Here is a 17,206-nt window from a genome sequence, read left to right as displayed (position 1 = left end):
CCTTTAAAAACTTATGCCAGATCATGTATTTCCTCTGCTCAAGACCCCATAATTAATCCTCATCTGCTCAAAATAGCAGCCAAATCTCTCGCAAAGGCACCTAATGCTATCTATGATCTCTACCTAGCCTCCTGTTAGTCTCCCACTCCAACCACGGGGGCTCCTTATTATTCCTTGAATATGCAGATACATTCATGTTTTAAGGCTCTTGTGTTTCCTGTTTTACCTATAAAGCTTGTTATTTATCTGTATTACACGGCTAACTTCCTCAACTTTTCAAGTCTTTGCTACCATATAATCATCTTAATTAAGGATTTATGACTGTTCTATTTAAAGTAGCAACAGACTACCCTTGAATTCCTTATCCGTCTTGCCTTGTTTACCTTCATTTCTCATAGGATTGATTAATCTCTCATACATTATATTTAGGCTGGCTAATCATTATTGTATACCTGGGACCTAGAGTTTCCCAGAATCTGGGACTTTTAGTACTAAAATAGGGAACATTGGGGGAAAACTTGGAAATGCTGGTTGATACAGTTTGAACATCTGTCTCCTCCAAATCTCATATTGGAATTTGATCCCCAGTGTTGGAGGTCGGTCCTAATGGGAGGGGTCTCGGACAAGGGAGCAGATCCCTTATGAACAGCTTGGTGAGTTCTCGCTCTATTAGTCTCAGGAGAACTGATTGTTAAAAAGAGCCTGGCACATCCCTCCCCAGTCTCTTGCCTCCTGGACTCTTGTCCTGTTACCTGCTGCACTTTCCCCCATGTGTGAAAGCTGCCTGAGGCTCTCAGAAGAAGCAGATGCTGGCACCACGCTTCTTGTACAGCCTGCAGAATCATTAACCAAATAAAACTCTTTTCTGTATAAATTACCCAGGCTCGGGTACTCCTTTATAGCAACACAAACAGATAAAGACATGAGTCATCTTATTTTATGTTTTTCAATATACTTACTTCTACCACCCCACTAGAGTAAGTGGTCCATGAGAGTAGACACCCTGTGTGTTTTGTCAGACAGATATGCATCAGTAGGCATTCAGTAAATACTCCAACCATACTGGTAGTAGTGCTAACTAAATGGATAAATATCACTTCAGTGGGTGGATGGATGGATGGATAATGGGTAAGATGAGGGTAAGAAATAAAAAGTAGCGGATTAAAACTGAGAACTGACATCTAACCAAAAGTATGTAAGAATTTTATATGAGAAGAAACTTTAATATATTTGCATTTAGATTTTATATTTAAATTAAATGACTTATTTGCATAGTTTCTCTTTTTATTTGTTTTTATATACCTAAATAAAAATTTGAAAGACCATTTGTGTTAGGAAAATCTCGGTTACCTTAAAAAAAATTTTTTTTTGGCCAGGTGCAGTGGCTCATGCCTGTAATCCCAGCACTTTGGGAGGCTGAGGTGGGCAGATCACTTGAGGCCAGAGTTCAAGAGCAGCCTGGGCAACATGGAGAAACCCCATCTCTACTAAAAAAGTAAAAAAATTAGCCAGATGTGGTGGTGCACGCCTGTAATCCCAGCTGCCCAGGAGGAGATATGAGAATCGCTTGAACCCAGGAGATGGAGACTGCAGTGAGCCGAGATCACACTACTGCACTCCAGCCTAGGTGACAGAGTGAGACTCTGACTTTAAAAATAAACAATAAATAAGTAAATAAAAATAAAAATAATTTCTGAGATAGTGTCTTACTATGTTGTCTGGGCTGGTCTTGATCTCCTCAGCTCAATCTTCCAGCCTCAGCCTGTCAAGTAGTAGATTATCTTTTTGAAGATATGGCAAACAACAAAGGAAAGTATGCACACTGGGCTTTGTTGGAAAATTCGTAAATAAGCACCAGGCGGGGTAGTTCACACTTATAATCCCAGCACTTTGGGAGGCCGGGGCAGGGGGAACACCGGAGGTTGGGAGTTCAAGACCAGCCTGCCCAACACAGTGAAAACCCATCTCTACTAAAAATACAAAAAAAAAATTAGCTGGGTGTGGTGGTGCACACCTGTAGTCCCAGCTACTTAGGAGGCTGAGGCAGGAGAATTGCTTAAACCTGGGAGGAGGAAGTTGCAGCAAGCTGAGATCGTGTCACTGCTTTCCAGCCTAGGCAACAGAGTGAGACTCCATCTCCCCCCACCCAAAAAAAACAGAAAAAGAAAAATTAGTAAATAAGGACATTATGACCATTGAGGTCATTAGTCATGTAGAAAAGAATCACTTAGAGAAGTAAAACTGTGCCTATTAATATTTTTTCCTAGGTAGCCACGCAATCAGGATGTCTGTTTCAGGTGGGAAGTGGTGTCTGTATAGTAGATGAGGAGACTTTGCCCTCCTTCAGAGTTCCTAAAAAAGAAATAAAAAGTGGAAACCTGAACATGTATGCCATTTCCTAAGTAAGCATGATAAAGAGAGCAGAAGAGAGAGCTGACTTGAATAAAGTGGATTATCACAAAACTTGAAAAGAATAGAATAGGAATACACACACACTCACACTGAAACGATGCTCCTAGCTTTCTCCAGCAGTAAATTTATCAATGGTGGTTCACCTACCACTGGCACTGTCATCATCTGTGGTCCTTAATAAGCTACGTATTTCTGATACCCAGCCAAGTTATCCTGAATTAAAATAACAAGTTTGATTCAGGTTATCTGCATTTTTGGACTAGTCCCTGTATGATTTTTAAGATTTGAGAACTACAGTTATGAGTTTGCTTACTTCTTACTAGGAAAGAATTTGTAAGAACATCTGCTGAGGTAAACTGAGACATAACCCTGTATTTTCTTTACTTGTTGTCTTATTTTGGTTATTCATAGTTAATTGTTTGTATTGTTTTAAAATGTCTGCATTTGAAGAGTCCCTTGATGTATGGTATCACAGATACATGTGAATCACAGGATCCCAACAACTGATCATGATCTGGAAGCCCAAACCCTTTTTCAGTTTGCCAGACCTCTAGTTAAATAATACTTGACTCTCACTTTCACCGGCGGGCAATCCATCTCTCTGTTGCCAGATAACATGGGGACAGAGTGACCAGGACACACTTACCTCCAGCTTTGTTATAGAGCTCACGACAGAGTTTTTCAGCCACATGCTGCAGACTTCCTGCAAGCTTTATGTTCTGGACTTGAAGAGATTGCAACTCTCGGGATGTATTTCCTAATCTTTCTTCCATTTGAGAAATGGTGCCTTGACCAGTATTGGAGAGCTGGTAGTACTGAAAAACTAACCCAAATGACCAAGTCAGACTGGACAGCTTATTTCTATGTTTTATTTCCATTTTCTGCCTATGGGGAAAACAAACAGTATATTTTTTAGTATCTCAGGCTCTGAGATCTCATATTGCCTATATTCAAGTTTGGACTCTAGTACATATATGAAAAGTTGTATCACCTTGGGCAAATTAATTTCTTTAAGTCTGCCTAAAAATGTGAAGTCGTGGGGAGAAAATGGCAGCTAAGAGGGCTAAGGTGGAGCTCCCACTTGGACAACAGAACTGCGTGAGGAGACTCACACTGTGAACTTTTCCTCCAGGAACCATCTTAGGAACATACCAGGAAAACTGAAAGAATTCACAGATCCTTTGAAGGAAGCAACTCAATACTGAAAATTCTGTAAGACAGCCACAAATGTGTGAAGGGGGGAAAACCCGCCTCTGAACGCACATCCCTACTGGGGAACCTGAAAATCTGGGTTACATGAGAAGGATTTAACCTTACCTGGAACAGAAATGGATATAGGGAGCCAAATATAAAATATATGCAAAATATAAAAGTAGAAGAGGCAGAAGGAAGAGTCCTGTAGGCACTCCCATTCTCCATCTCAAGACCAGGGAAGCCATCCCTGACTTTGTCTCACAGAGGTCCTTGGACAAGGCAGCCAGTGGAATTAAAGAGGAGTCACAGGATGAAAGAAGCTTCCAAATGAATTTTGTAATAATTTCAACTGGATACGAATTTTCTTAAGCAGGATCCAGGGGGCAAAGAGGAACTGCTACAGATATCAGCACAGGAACTGTAACAGATGGTGTGAGAAGGTGGGGAGGGGCGTGGCCTGAAAGCCTGCTTGCTTTCTCAGTGGGAAGGGTTGTAGCCTGGGGCAAGATCAGAGCCCCAGGCATGAGCTGCCAGGATATAAACTCCGTGTTGTTGGTGGGGCATGGGAGGAACAAGACTTGCCTCACCAGCTATGTGGGAGCTGGGTAAGGCCTATCACTGCCAGCTTTCTCCCACTTCCCTGGCAACCTGTATGACACAGCAGAGGCAGCCGTAATACCCTGAGAAGCAACCCTCATGAACCACAGCATTCATGGCAAGCCCTGCCCAAGGAGAGTGTGAGCTCAGACCTGCCTAACCCTGACCCCATGAGATGTTTTTTCCTACCCACCCTGGTACCCACACACAAAAGACATAAACTCTTGGGAGCTGTATGGCCCCGCCCACCACCTGAGAAACCTGAATACTTATCCTGGCAAACTTAGAACAAGCTTACATCTCCTGTCTACTACTGCAGCTGGTGCTATCTTTAAAGCACCACCTCCTGGCTGGAGGCCAACCAACTCAAACCATTAGAGTAACTCAGGACAGAATAACCCTGCTCCAAGGAGGGAGAAGACAACAGCTAATTCCACTGCCTGCAACATCCTGGCTAACCAGAGGTCCTGAGTGTGTCCATCTGACAACTTCACTGCTAGCATAACCAGCATTCAAGACAACCAGCACACTAAACATATCTACAACCAAGGACTCTCACAGAATCTACTTCACTTCCTTGCCAACTTCATCATAGCAGGTGCCCCACAGATGGGAGACCTGAGATGGATCATATCACAGGACTCTGCAGACATTCCCCAGCACCAGCCTGGAGCCTGGTAGCACCCACAGTGGCTAGACCCAGAAGAGAATAACAATAACTGCAGTCTGGCTCTAGGGAAGTCCTATTCCTAGGGGAAGGGGGAGAGCACAACATCAAGGGATCACCCCATGGGATGAAAGAATCTGAACAGCAGCCTGTGTGTTCCAGATCTTTTCACTGAAATACCCAATATACCCAAATGAGAAGGAAACAGAAAAGTAAGTCTGGTAATATGACAAAACAGGACTCTATAACACCACCAAAAGATAACACTAGCTCCCCAGCAATGGATCCAAACCAAGAAGAAATCTTCAAATTGCCAGATAAAGAATTCAGAAGGCTGATTATTAAGTTACTCAAGGAGATACCACAGAAAAATGAAAACCAACTTAAAGAAACTTATTTATGGTTTTTTTTCTTTCTTTTTGAGACAGAATCTCACTCTGCTGCCCAGGCTGGAATGCAGTAGTGTGATCTTGGCTCACTGCAACCTCCGCCTCCCAGGTTCACTTGATTCTCCTGCCTCAGCCTCTCAAGTGGCTGCGATTAAAGGTGCCCACCACCATGCCTCTCTAATTTTTATAGTTTTGTAGAAATGGGGTTTCACCATGTTGGCCAGGCTGGTCTTGAACTCCTAACCTCAGGCGATCTGCCCTCCTCAGTCTCCCAAAGTGCTGAGATTACAGGCATGGCCACCATGTCTGGCCTAAACAAATTTTAAAAAACAATATAGGATATGGATTTTAAAAATTATCCAGAGAAATAAATATCATAAAGAAAAGACTATCACAACTTCTGGAAATGAAAGACACACTTAGAGAAATACAAAATGCACCAGAAAGTTTCAACAATAGACTAGAACAAGAAGAGAGGACTTCAGAGCTTGAAGACAAGGCTTTTGAATTACCCCAATCTGACAAAGACAAAGATAATAGAGAAAAAAAAAATGAACAAAGTCTCCAAGTAAGTTGGAGCCATAGTAAATGGCCAAACCTAAGAATAATCGTTTCTGAGGAAGAAGAGAAATCTAGAAGTTTGGAAAACTTATTTGAGGGGATAAACCAGGAAAAATCCCTTGGTCTTCCTAGAGATCTAGACATTCAAACACTAGAAGCTCAGGATGTAAGTGTTCTCTGGCTGCGATATCTGTCACCCCATTGATTGCCAGTGTTCATTTGGCTCATCTGGCTGGCTAGGCATGTGTCCCCTTCCTCTCTCACTGCTCCAGGTGCATCCCTCCTGAATGCACATGGTCGAAGAGGATGACTATACCCGATAGAGGAGGACCAGTCTGGTCAAGGGTATACAAGTAGTTGCACTCTCCTGCTAGAACCTCCAAACAATCTCTCAAATACTAGAAGCTAAAAAAACACCTGGGAAATTCATTGCAAAAGGATTATCACCTAGGTAAATATTCATTATGTTATCGAAAGTCAAGATGAAGGAAAGAATCTTAAAAGTTGTAAGACAAAAACATCAGGTAATCTATAATGAAAACTTATCAGATTAATAGCTTACATCATCAGAAACCCTAAAAGGCAGAAAGGATTGGGGTCCTATTTTGACCCTCCTCAAACAAAATATCGTCAGCCAAGAATTTTGTATCCAGTGAAACTAAGATTCATAAATGAAAGAGAGATAATGTTTTTTTCAGAGAAACAAATGCTGTGAGAATTTGTAACTACCAAGACAGCACTACAAGAAATGCTAAAAGGAGTGCTAAGTCTTGAAACAGAATCTCAGAACCTCAAAATACACCAAAATAGAATCTCCTGAAAACATAAATCTCACAGGACCTATAAGACAATAACACACACACACACACACACACACACACACACACAGTAAAACAAGATATTCAGGCAAGAACTAGCATAATGAATAGAACAGTACTGCACATCTCAGTACTAACACCGAATGTAAATGACCTAAATGCTCCACTTAAAAGACAAAGAATGACAGAATGGATAAGATTTCACCAATCAAGTATCTGCTGTCTTCAAAAGACTCACCTAACACATAAGGACTCACAAACTTAAGGTAAAGAAGTGGAAAAAGATATTCCATGCAAATGGAAAACAAAAATGAGCCAGAGTAACTATTCTTTTATCAGACAAAACAGACATTGAAGCAACAACAGGGAAAAATAAAATAAAATAAAATAAAACAAAGAGAGACATTACAGACATTATATAGTGATAAAAGGAATAATTCAACAGGAAAGTATCACAACCCTAAATATATATGCACCTAACATTGGAGCTCCCAAATTTATAAAACAATTACTACTAGACCTAAAAAATGAGATAGACAGCAACACAATAATAGTGGGGGACTCTAATACTCCACTGACAGCACTAGACAGGTCTTGAAGACAGAAAGTCAACAATGAAGAACAAAGAAAGAAACAATGGACTTAAACTATATCCTAAGACAAATTGACTTAACAGATATTTACAAAACATTCCATCCAACAACTGCAGAGTATGCATTCTTTTCATCAGCACATGCAACATTCTCCAACAAAGGCCATATGATAGGCCACAAAACAAGTCTCCATAAATTTAAGAAAACTGAAATTATATCAAGTATTCTCTCAAAGCATAGTGAAATAAAATTGAAAATTAACAATACAAGGCACGCTGAAAACTACACACATACATGGAAATAAAATAATCTGATCTTGAATGATCTTTGGGTAAACAACAAAATCAAGATAGAAATTAAAAAATACTTTGAACAGAACGACAATATTGGTGACACAACTTATGAAAACCTCTAGCATACAGCAAAAGCGGTGCTAAGAGGAAAGTTCATAGCATTAAATGACTACATCAAAATGTCTGAAAAACCCCAAATAGACCATCTAAGGTCACACCTCAAGAAATCAGAGAAACACAAACAAACCAAACCCAAATCCAGTAGAAGAAAAGAAGTATCAAAGATCAGCGCAAAACTAAATGATATTGAAATGAAAAAAAAAAAAGACATACAAAAGATAAATGAAACAAAAAACTGGTTCTTTGAAAAGATAAATAAAATCCATAGAGCAGGCCCGGCGCGGTGGCTCAAGCCTGTAATCCCAGCACTTTGGGAGGCCGAGACGGGCGGATCACGAGGTCAGGAGATCGAGACCATCCTGGCTAACACAGTGAAACCCTGTCTCTATTAAAAAATAGAAAAAACTAGCCAGGCGAGGTGGCCGGCGCCTGTAGTCCCAGCTACTCGGGAGGCTGAGGCAGGAGAATGGCGTAAACCCGGGAGGCGGAGCTTGCAGTGAGCCGAGATCGCCCACTGCACTCCAGCACTCCAGCCTGGGCGACAGAGCGAGACTCCATCTCAAAAAAAAAAAAAAAAAAAAAATTCCATAGAGCATTAGCAAGGTTAATCAAGAAAAGGAGAGAAGATCCAAATAACCTCAATTACAAATGAAATGAGAGATATTCCAACTGATGCCACACAAATACAAAAGATCACTCAAAGCTACTATAAACAAAGTCCAGAGGGGATAGACAAATTCCTGGAAATATACAACCCTCCTAGATTAAACCAGGAATAAATAGACACTATGAACAGAACAGTAAGAAGTAGTGAAATTGAAACAGTAAGAAAAACACTGCCAACAAATAAAAGTCTATTCACAAATGGATTCACAGCTGAATTCCATCAGACATTCAAAGAATAATTGGTACAAATATTACTGAAACTATTCCCAAAAATAGAGAAAGAGAATCTTCCCTAAATCATTCTATGAAGCCAGTATCACACTAATACCAAAATCAGGAAAGCACAGAACAAAAAAGAAACTAGAGACCAATATCCCTGATGAACACTGATGCAAAAATCGTCAACAAAAGACTAGCTAATTGAGGGCCTGGTACGGTGGCTCATGCCTGTAATCCCAGGACTTTGGGAGACTGAGGCAGGTGGATCACCTGAGGTCGGGAGTTCGAGACCAGCCTAACCAACATGGAGAAACCCTGTCTCTACTAAAAGCACAAAATTAGCCAGGCGTGGTAGTGGGTGCCTGTAATCCCAGCTACTCGGGAGGCTGAGGCAGGAAAATCACTTGAACCCAGGAGGCGAAGGTTGCACTGAGCCGAGATTGTGCCACTGCACTCCAGCCTGGGCAACAGTGTAAGACTCCATCTCAAAAAAAAAAAAAAAAAAAAAAAGACTAGCTAACTGAATCCAACAGCACATCAAAAAGATAATACCCCATGATAAAGTGAGTTTTATCCCAGGGATGCAGGGATGGTTTAACATATACAAGTCAATAAATATGACACATTACATAAACAGAATTAAAAACAAAAATCATATGATCATCTCAATAGATGCAGAAAAAGCATTTGAAAAAATCCAGCATTCCTTTATGATTAAAACATTCAGCAAAATTGGCATATAAAGGACATACCTCAATGTTATATATATATATACACACATACACATATATAACATTTTAAAATATGTATTATATATATTTATATATAAAATATATATTTTTTTAGATGGAGTCTATATATATATATATAGATTATATCTATGATAGATATTTTTAGATGGAGTCTCACTCTGTCACCCAGGCTGGAGTGCAGTGCAGTGCTGTGATCTTGGCTCACTGCAATCTCCACCTCCTGGGTTCAAGTGATTCTCGTGCCTCGGCCTCCTGAGTAGTTGGGATTATAGGTGCCCACCACCACGCTAATTTTTATATTTTCAGTAGAGACGAGGTTTCACCATGTTGGCCAGGCTGGTCTCCAAGTCTGACCTCAAGCGATTCGCCTGCCTTAGCCTCCCAAAGTGCTGGAATTACAGGTATGAGCCACCATTCCTGGCCTAAAAAAATGTATAATTTAAATAATTTATCTATATCTATTTATAAATACATAAATAGAAATGTGGAGTTATAATATTAGTTCCCAACTTCAAGAATAAATTCTCAACCTATATTTATTGCTTGATAAATCTTTTTATGTATACTCTCAAATGTTACTCAACATAAAACCACCAATCTGTTTATATGTTGGTTATTATATTGAGTATTGACAATATACCATATATTGTTACTTATTCAGTTATTGAAATAGTGTTATTATTTTTTCCATGATTTTATAGTTTGCAATTAGGATCATTGAGAACAAGTAAATTCCTAAGGTCATTTTACTAGAAATTTTCAACATTCAGATTTGAAATTCAGGTCTCTACATCTAAGTATAGAAATCTCTCATGAATCATGAGAGTTCCTCTGTATTTCCAAGAATAATGGTGGCTGCAAAATAATAGTTATATCACAATGAAATAAAACTTTTGGGATCAAAGGGGGCAATAAGAAATTATTTTTAATTTTGAAATATAAGATACAAACAAAAGTCTTAAAATTCCTATAAAACCCAGTTTTTGACATTAAAATCTGCTCTTCTAGATAACATTTTTCTTTGAACAACCTTCTTCAGCTGTTTAGGAAACATTGCTGTGGGGACTTCACCTACTGAGGCAAATTCATCCACTTTCTTTTTTAAGGTTTTTAACTTGTTTTTACTAGTTTGAAATTTAAATATTTTTAGATATGCATTTTTCTGATTTGATTTTCACAAGTTTTTATAAAATGACTGTGTAACTTCCTGGCCTTTAAAATATACGACGATGAAGGAGTTTACCTACTCTCCTTGTATTGACGGTATGTGTGGCTCTGTGGGTAGTATATTCTGCACTGGCCCACTGAACCTTGTATTCTCAGAGTCAAAACCTCTGATACCCTAGTCTTTTGTGGAACGGGAGAGGGCTGAAGCATGCATTTATTTAAAATAAATGATATTTTTAGACAGTGACATATAAACAACCAGACAAAACCCTTCTTATCTCAAACAGAATGTTTAATTCTAGTTGGCAACTGATTGTCATATTTTAATTCTTCTTCCATTATTCACCATTTAAATAGCTGCATTTAAAAAAAGATACACTAAGTTTTCCAAAGGCTAAAGAATTAAAGCTTAAAAAACAAATCCATAACAAGTGTTTCTCATCCTAGACAAACCTTGGAACCAGGATCCTCCCCCAGGTCAGAGCGCAGACTTACACAAAAGCCCCAGGACTGCCAGCCCTATCAGCAGCACCAAGCACAAAGTCAGCAGGGTCAGGGCCACTGGTCGCCACGTTGAAGAGGGAGCCCTGTGCTCTGCAGGGAATAGAAGAGAAAGCAGGGTTTGGCTTTTTCTTCCTCTTGCATCTAAGTCAATAACAGGTAAGGGAGATGAGTTGATTCTGCACGGGAACAAATTATGCTGGACAACAGTAACGGGGGCTGGATAACTTGATTTCTGTCCTCAGAAACATCATCATAAGGCTCAGTGCAAGCCTCACTTATCACAGCCAGATTTTCTCACAAGCCCCACCCATGTGTATCCACCTCTCAAGTCTTACTTTGCACTGAAGCACACTATGCATTATCTTTATGTGGTTGTTTGTACAATCTTCTGCTTGTCAAAATTCTAATTATGAAAGACTGTCATGAAAATGTCTGAAACACAGCCTGAGAATCTCTGAACCTTACCAAGGGACAACTTTTTACATAATCAGGGGAAAGATGAAATTAATTTGCTGTTACTTTTGAAAAACATCCCCCTTCCCCCAAGTTCCGTATATGCTTTTTCTAAAGGGCAAATTGCATGTTAGTAATGGGAAGTAATAATTTTACTGTTTTTCTGTGGAATTGCTTCATTGAAAGTCCCTCTTTTGTAAGGATATTGTTTGTTCATTCATTTGATTTGTATTTTTTCAAAAATAGATTATAAAGAAACAGGATCATCAATTTCTGAAAGATGAATCTAAACTATTTTTGCAACAGTTAAATAATTTTTAAAACTGTGGCAAACATGCTTTCCTTGCCCTCCATTCTCGTAAGTTTGACTAGTAATTGCAGAGACTTTACTGTAAGTCATGGGTAGACCCTTCACCTAGTGAGGTCACCTATCTGAGTCTGAATGACCTAATGTATCTGACAGGGAAGATTTTCACTCAAGTGCAGCTAGCATCTAGCATTGTGATAAAAATGAACAAAGAGAGAGTGAAATCCTCAAAGAAACTCTCATCTCTTTGTAGCCCGTTAGTTCTACTTCACTGAGAATTCAAGTCACGTTCTGAAACAGAAAGATTAAAGAGTTCAGAGGGGCTTTTTGAAAGAAAATTCTTTTCCTTCTAGCAAGGTCCTATACATAAAACATCCCAGGTACAGAGATTTTCCAGGCTGGAGTGCAGTGGCGTGATCTCGGCTCACTGCAACCTCCACCTCCCAGGCTCAAGCAATCCTCCCACCTCAGCTCCTGAGTAGCTGGAACTACAGGCACGTGCCACCACGCCTGGTTAATTTTTTTTTCTATATTTTTGTTGGAGATGAGGTTTCACCATGTTGCCAAGGCTGCAGGCTGTTCTCTAACTCCTGAGCTCAAGTGATCCTCTTACGACACCTCCCAAAATGCTGGGATTACAGGCATGAGCTACCACGTACAGAGATTTATATGAAACATTATTTCCAAATGGGGAATGATAACTAGTAAAGAATATAGAAATAGACAATATGATTACTATCCTCTGGAACTTACAATCTAGTAGGGAAAATAAGTTAAAGTCTCAGAGTAGACATACTGATGTATTTTAAAATGTGAATCTTATTTCTTAGCAATCATCTCCTTTATAAATAGCTCTCATTACATTTAGAATAAAATCCGAATCACTTTTCACAGATTGCTCCTTTTTAAAAAAAAAAATGGCAATTTTATTATGCTACTTCCCTACTTAAAAACTTCAAAAGCTTTATTGCACTTAAAATTAAATCCTGCATTAGTTTTATTGAGACCTTCCTTAGCTCTTTCATCCCTTTCTGAACTATTTTCCTCTCACTTACATGTACTACCCACAATGGCCTTCTGTTTAATCCTTGATCTGATCAAGCTTGTCCCTAAGTACCTTGTATCAGCCCTACTTCTGCCTCTGCATTAATTTCAGTTTCAATGGCACATCCTTGGAAGAGGTCCATGAGTCCATCTCTAGCATATCACTCACCCTGTACTAGGTAATATTTTCATGACCTTTGTTTCTTTTTGCCTGTCTCCTTTCTCTCCATTTAACATTCCATTAAAACAATGATCTTGTCTATCTTGTCCACCAGTGTATTTCCACTACTGAAAGTAGTGCCTGGGACGTAAGGGTTGAGTAAATCTTTGACAGTTTAAATAATTGAAAAATGAAATTATAAAAAATTAATATGACTTAAACTAAGTTTTAAAGAGATAATTGGGTTCTCCAAAGTTAAGCTTACAGGGTTTTTGTTTGTTTGTTTGTAGTCCATTGACTTCTCAGCAACATCTATGTCAGCAGAAAACAGACTCAGCTAAATACATCTCCCAGCCATGGTGGTTTCTATACACTGACTTTTGTGAGATTATATCATGAACAAATCTCAGGGAGATTTGCTTCCTCCTGTTTCCTTCAGTTAACTGAGCTATGTGATTTAGTCTTGGTTTTTCTGGAAAAGGATGGTTTTCTCATGGTATTGACTGTAAAAGTATTTCAGATCAGCAGAACATAAAAAAAAAAGATTAGAGGCAGAATATAGTTGGGGTGAATCATCCTCTCCAAAACCCTGTATTTGTAAACTTCCATACAGTCCAAGAAAGTTAATCATATGGATATTTCTAGGTTCCACAGTTAAAAGTGCTTATGTGAGCTCATCACCATGGTGATTTTATTTTTCCACATACCTCTTATTACCATTAAATATATTGTATATCTTTGTTACTTCATTTAGCTTATATCTGTCTTACTCCAGGAAAAATTAAGCTCTTTCTTGGAAAATATCTATTTAGCCATTATTGTAACCCAGTTCCTAGTGCAGTAGTTGAAATAAGCTCAATTAAATTTAAATAAATGAATGAATAGGTCCATTATATGCAAATATCTGTGTTATATGCCTACCTACCCCTACTCAAACATAGTTACATTAATACACATCTCAAAGTCATAATAATTTTTAAAATCCTGTTACTTCTTATAATTAATATTTGACCGAAATTAAAAATAAGAGGTAAAGGAGAAGAAGAACTATGACAGTCAACCAACTTATTTATCTCTTTATAAATCTGTTTTCCGCCAGGCATGGTGGCTGGTGGCTGAGGCCTGTAATCTCATCACTTTGGAATCCTCCCAACTGAAGCAAGAGGATTGCTTTGGGCCAGGAGTTCGAGACCAGCCTGAGCAACATAGTGAGATCCCATCTCTACAAAAGATAGCAACATAGTGAGACCCCATCCCCATCTCTATAAAAGTTTTAAAATTCATCAGCCATGTTGGCACACACCTGTAGTCACAGCTACTCAGAAGGCTGAGGTGGGAGGATTGCTTGAGCCTGGGAGGTCAAGGCTGCAGTGAGTCGTGATCGTGCCACTCTACTCCAGCCTGGGTGACAGAGCAAGATCTTCTCTCAAAAGTAGTGATGAAATGAAATGAAATGAAATAAATCTGCTTTCCCTTGCATAATATCGAGGACACGGGAGGTGTTGTTTTTCTGCCCAAAGGACCAAAAAGAGTGAACTTAAATTCCTTCTGTGAAGTGATGGCCTGGACTTTAGAAATCAGACATCTTTCAATGATAATTATATTCATGAAAAGAAAAAAAAATACAGGATCCTTCCTAAGATTGCCTCTAGCTCAGAAAAAATAAAAGAAGTATAATAGGCTTTAAAAGATTTTTAAAAATCTCTTCTAAGAAATCCTCTTTCTCTGATCAAATTTTCCCATTTTGAAATTTTTCTTCTCTCTTCCCATCTCCCTCTTGCTCTCTCACTTTCTCTCTCTCTTTTTCAATATTCTCCATCCAATCATTCTATATAAAGACATGGATAAACACAATTCCTGGGTAGTTCATCTTCCACGAAACCGAGCTCCCATGACAGAAAGTCCATGAAGTTGAAAGTTTCACTTTTTCTTTTTCTTTGATGCTATTTTTCCTTCTAGATGTTTTTCTTCTAACTATGAGTCTAATGTTTCTCAGTTTTATTCCAAGTGCTCCTAATCATACTGAAGTCTCTCTCCAGGGATCACCCTCACCCTAACACGAGAAAGATTTTCACAAAAATAAGATGCCTGGGAGGTCGCTTGAGTTTGGCTTGGCTTTATTGTGGTTTTATTTTTTGGAAGAGAACCCCTTTGCTCTCTCCTGAGGCATATTTAGAAAGGGGTGTGGATAGGCCAAGGAATGATATAAACATCCCTAAGAATAATAAGATATATATAGAAAAAAAAAACCTTTCCTGTATCCTCTTAGTATAACTATAGTATAAAAGGCCTTTGTGCTAGGCTCAAATTTTGGATACCAATTACTGTGTAATTATATGAAACTTTGTGGGTGGAGAGTTGTCAAACTGAACCAGTTACCCTTCATCAGGCATCAGAGAGAGAAAATTTTGTTTTCCACCCAAGAAACTAAGCTGACATTACCATATACAGTCTATTAGTATACTTATGAATGCAAAAGGTCTTAAAAGCTGGAGGAGACACCGAGAGTTTAAATAATGTGCACGTTACAAACTAGTTGCAGAGCTAGGATTAAATCATTATGCTTAACGCCATACTTTGCACACTATTCTGTGAGCCAGTCAGGAGTCACGGAGACATGGGGGCAAAACTGGTGGCAATGTACACAATATTTCAGAAAGCACTTTTTGATCCCTTTGTATTTTGAAATGTAAATGTCTCTGTTTCCTTAATCCTCACATGTAGTGCATAGGAAACCTCATAGGAGTCTGAGTTCATGGGTTGAGTCTGCTTTTCTGTGTTAATGTAAATGCAGGTTTCTTTTCTCTTATGAATCTATTTCAAATATTGCTATTTTCATACTCTCTAAATGAAAATGTGTGTTATCCTTCCTATTATTTGAAAAAAGTATATATCTAAGAACATACAAGCTATTTCTAGAATATCATTGAGGTTCCAATTCACAGTATTTAGAAACTTAATTATATTTTTCCTCTTCAGTAAAATTTAGGTGATGCAATTTTATATCCCCATCAACAGACACTATTTACTGAAATATAATTCAAAAACAACATTACCATTAATGATAATTTCTCAAATTTCTTGAGTTACTGAGAAAAATGTCTTATATGAATGTTCTCATCTAGCCTCACAAACAACCCCTATAAGGTAGATATTATTATCTCATTTTACAGGTAGGGAACTGAGGCCTAGCGGGTTTAGACAGCTTATTCAGGAACACACGGCTACTATTAGTAACTCCCCAGGATTGTGTTTCTCCATGTCTTTATATAGAATGATTGGATGGAGAATATTGAAAAACAGGGAGAGAGAAATAGTTACTAATAGTAACTATAAGTGTGTTCTAGATACACTTTATTTCATTGGAAGCAACCTTTGCAAAAATTCAATTACCAAGGAGTCACTGAAGTTGCCTAACTTTGCACAGCTAGTAAGTAATAGAGCTACCCAAGCAGACTGATTCCAGAGCTGGACATTTTCAGTCATCTTCCTATCCTCCCAACACATCTCAGATCAATATTTGTACATGGCAGTGCATCTGGAATCATAGAACGACAGCAGCTTGCAACTTTTCACTTCTACATTACGAAATATCCACTCTACCAGCAAGATGAATTTTGAAAGCAAAATTTAATCACACTTCCTCTCTTCCATAGGAAGAAATATTTCCCAAGGCTCATTCTGTTCTAGTCAGTTTCTTAGTGTGCTGTATCAGGCTCCTCCTAATAGGATCCCATTATACTCGTTAGCCTCATGGGTCCAGATCACGTCACTTCCTCCGGGAACTCGTAAAACTAAACTCAGTCAGTAACTCATTCATTCCTATATTGCTTCTGTGGCCTCCAACACTGATTTAACAGCACTAAATGATATTTACTACAACTATTGATTTAGAGCATTCCTTCCACTTCTCTAAGCACCTGAAAAACAGGCTCCTCTAGTACATCCCATAATGTCTTGTCATGAGTAGGTTTGATTTAAAAAGTTCTTGAATCAGTTAACAGTGATTTATGTCGTGACTGTGATGAGAGATTTATGCTGTAATTGAGGAAATAAAACTAAGACACTGGGAAATGCAATAGTACTGTAATTAATGCGAACAAGGGTAAAGAGGAACTTGAATTTATTATTAAATTTTTTAAAATTATTTAACCAAAGTAATTGTTCATTTTATTATGTAACCATCAGTTCCTTTTTAAACTACTGCTATCAAAACTAAATATTTTCTTCCTTTTTGATAAATTGTTAAATACTCATTTTTAGTCTTCCTTTTACTTAAACTCTCTGCAG

At 38.5% G+C, this 17,206-nt stretch overlaps 1 protein-coding gene across 5 annotated transcripts in view; it reads right to left on the bottom strand.

The window, feature by feature from the left end:
* The window catches only part of CLEC1A (C-type lectin domain family 1 member A), a 28,875-nt gene that overhangs the window by 8,311 nt on the left and 3,358 nt on the right, over window positions 1-17,206 (bottom strand). The window contains exons 2-4 of one of the 5 annotated variants that reach the window (XM_025402322.1): window positions 14,220-14,317; window positions 10,944-11,042; window positions 3,059-3,235 (exon numbers count right to left, since the gene is read on the bottom strand). The exons of 1 other annotated variant lie outside the window; for it this stretch is intronic. In XM_025402322.1, coding sequence (XP_025258107.1) covers window positions 3,059-3,185 — 127 coding nt within the window. In that variant the 5' untranslated portion in view covers window positions 3,186-3,235; window positions 10,944-11,042; window positions 14,220-14,317. Of the gene's footprint in view, window positions 1-3,058; window positions 3,236-10,901; window positions 11,043-14,219; window positions 14,318-17,206 lie in introns of all 5 variants that reach the window. 3 more of the 5 variants (XM_025402319.1, XM_025402321.1, XM_025402320.1) reach the window with 3 other exon arrangements.

The sequence above is a fragment of the Theropithecus gelada genome, chromosome 11 (genome assembly GCF_003255815.1).
Source record: "Theropithecus gelada isolate Dixy chromosome 11, Tgel_1.0, whole genome shotgun sequence".
Taxonomy (NCBI): domain Eukaryota; kingdom Metazoa; phylum Chordata; class Mammalia; order Primates; family Cercopithecidae; genus Theropithecus; species Theropithecus gelada.
Note: the sequence above shows the minus strand (reverse complement) of the source record. Positions and strands in the feature narration are given on the sequence as shown.